We start from the raw sequence: 1,927 nt of genomic DNA on the forward strand, positions 1-1,927 counted from the left end.
AAAGAGAAAGGAAGGAAGGGAAAGAAAGAAAGATGGAGGGAGGGAGAAAAGGAGGGAGAGAGGGAGGGAAGAAGGAAGAACCTTTCTGGTTAATATCCAAAATGCACCAAATCCCCTCATGTTTTTGCCGTAAACTCCCTTTGCCAGTGTGAAAATCAGCCTCAGTATCTGCAAATCAGCATTTCTCAGGAAGCTGGGGAGGAGTCTCAGACAGTGCATCTAGTCTCTCCAATCACCCCCTGGACACAAAGTGTCCCTATCTGCCATGCTCCAAATTCTGCAACAAAGCACATTCTGAATTCCCCTTCTAATACAGTCCTCAGCAACCCCAGCAACCTAGCTGTGCCTTTTGGGAAGCCATCAGCTCCAGTGCCTGTCTGCATAAATGCCTTATAAATGTGTTTATGGCAGTGTAGCCAGAACCAAACATCAAGGTAGTTAATCCTGTTGTATTTGGACTTTTTTTCTAGATCTGGTTGGCCCTGGTGCAGACCCAGGCCCATATCCCCACTTGTCCTGGCCAGTGGACATACAGACCTTGCTCAAAGCGCAGCTGTACGAGTGACATTTTGCTCAAGCTCTCAAATCTGTTGGCTCTGCTCTGAGTCATACTCCAGCCATCTGAGGTGGAGACTCCCAAGGCCTCTTTTGCCTGCCTGTTTCTGCTGTCAAGGAAGCCCCCAGAGAAATCTGTGCTCCGGCTTTAAGTTCAGGCAGCAAGTGGCCTGGAATCCATGTGCTCCTGTTACACACTCCCACCTGGGCCAGGGGTTGGATGGTCACTGAATGTTGGGCCTGGATGGGCTCAGAGGCCAACCAGGCCAACCCCCTCATTTCCTTAGTGAGGTGGCTGAACCCCCATGAGGGGGAGTGACTTACTCAATATTCTGTTGTACAAGCGTGGCAGAACTGGGCCCATATTCAATAAACCTACATGAGTGGGGGTCAGAACCAAGCTGTACTCACAAAGTAAAGCCCACTAATGCCCCTAGGCCCCCAGAATTTTCTCAAGCCCAAATCTCCTCTTAGTGTTTCACCAAGAGCTGAGCCCTACCACCACTACCCCTATCCCATCACTCCACGAATTACTCAACAAATCTTGGGGTTTTTGTCCTAGGCCTCCTCCTCTCCTCTTAAGCTCTTACCTCCTTAATCCTATTTGCCTCAGCCTTACAACTTCTAACTCCCATCCTCTACCGGCTCTGTGTAGCCAAAGATCCACACAAAGACCCAAGGATCTCTGATTTCCTGCTCTGGAAATACCCCTGGATTCCTGGTCCCAGAAATTCAGACACAGCCCTCTCCTCTCTATCTGGGACTTGTGTTCCTCCTCTTATCTCCAGTGAGGTCCACTTTAGGCCCAGGAGTTAGACTCAGAACTGACCAAGCAATTTGAGCCCCTGCCCCCTCCCCCTCCCTCTCTTGTGCTCCCAGCTGAACTGACACAAGCTAATTCTTGCTGAGTCAAGTCCATGTGGCAGCCCCAGGTGGGACATCACTGAGCCCCCAGAGGGAACGCTGTACTCACCTGGTTCCTCAGGGAGGGTCTCTCCCATTTCCCTGTGCTCAGGGTTTCCTGGGAGAGTTAGGAGGGGCACATAGGAGGTTAGTAGGATTATGGGGCCTGCATCCTCAGGACCAAGGACCAGGGGCAGGATTGGGTTAGAACCAACACAGACCCTTCCCTCACACAGATGCCTCCTCTCCACCCCACACCCCAGCTCCCCTGCCTAGGGAATGCTCTCGCCTGTAAAAGGTCTGGTCCAGAGAGACAAAAGTCAACTAACCCACGGGGACTCCTAGGAGTGTCAGAAAGGCCACTCCATTGCAGCTGTCTCAGGCTTGCTCAGTCTTTTGAAAACACACCTCTATCTCTCGGTATTTCTCTCTGTATCTCTACACTTATCATCAGTAACTGAGGTCCTGG

The 1,927-nt window shown here is 51.2% G+C and overlaps 1 protein-coding gene across 1 annotated transcript in view; it reads right to left on the reverse strand.

Annotated features, from left to right (window-relative positions):
* The window catches only part of LOC103610677 (low affinity immunoglobulin gamma Fc region receptor II-b-like), a 9,979-nt gene that overhangs the window by 3,629 nt on the left and 4,423 nt on the right, over positions 1-1,927 (reverse strand). Inside the window, exon 4 of the mRNA XM_008594790.1 lies at positions 1,529-1,576. Coding sequence (XP_008593012.1) covers positions 1,529-1,576 — 48 coding nt within the window. The remainder of the gene's footprint in view (positions 1-1,528; positions 1,577-1,927) is intronic.

Source organism: Galeopterus variegatus, unplaced genomic scaffold (assembly GCF_000696425.1).
Source record: "Galeopterus variegatus unplaced genomic scaffold, G_variegatus-3.0.2 Scaffold11559, whole genome shotgun sequence".
NCBI classification, from domain to species: Eukaryota; Metazoa; Chordata; class Mammalia; order Dermoptera; family Cynocephalidae; genus Galeopterus; species Galeopterus variegatus.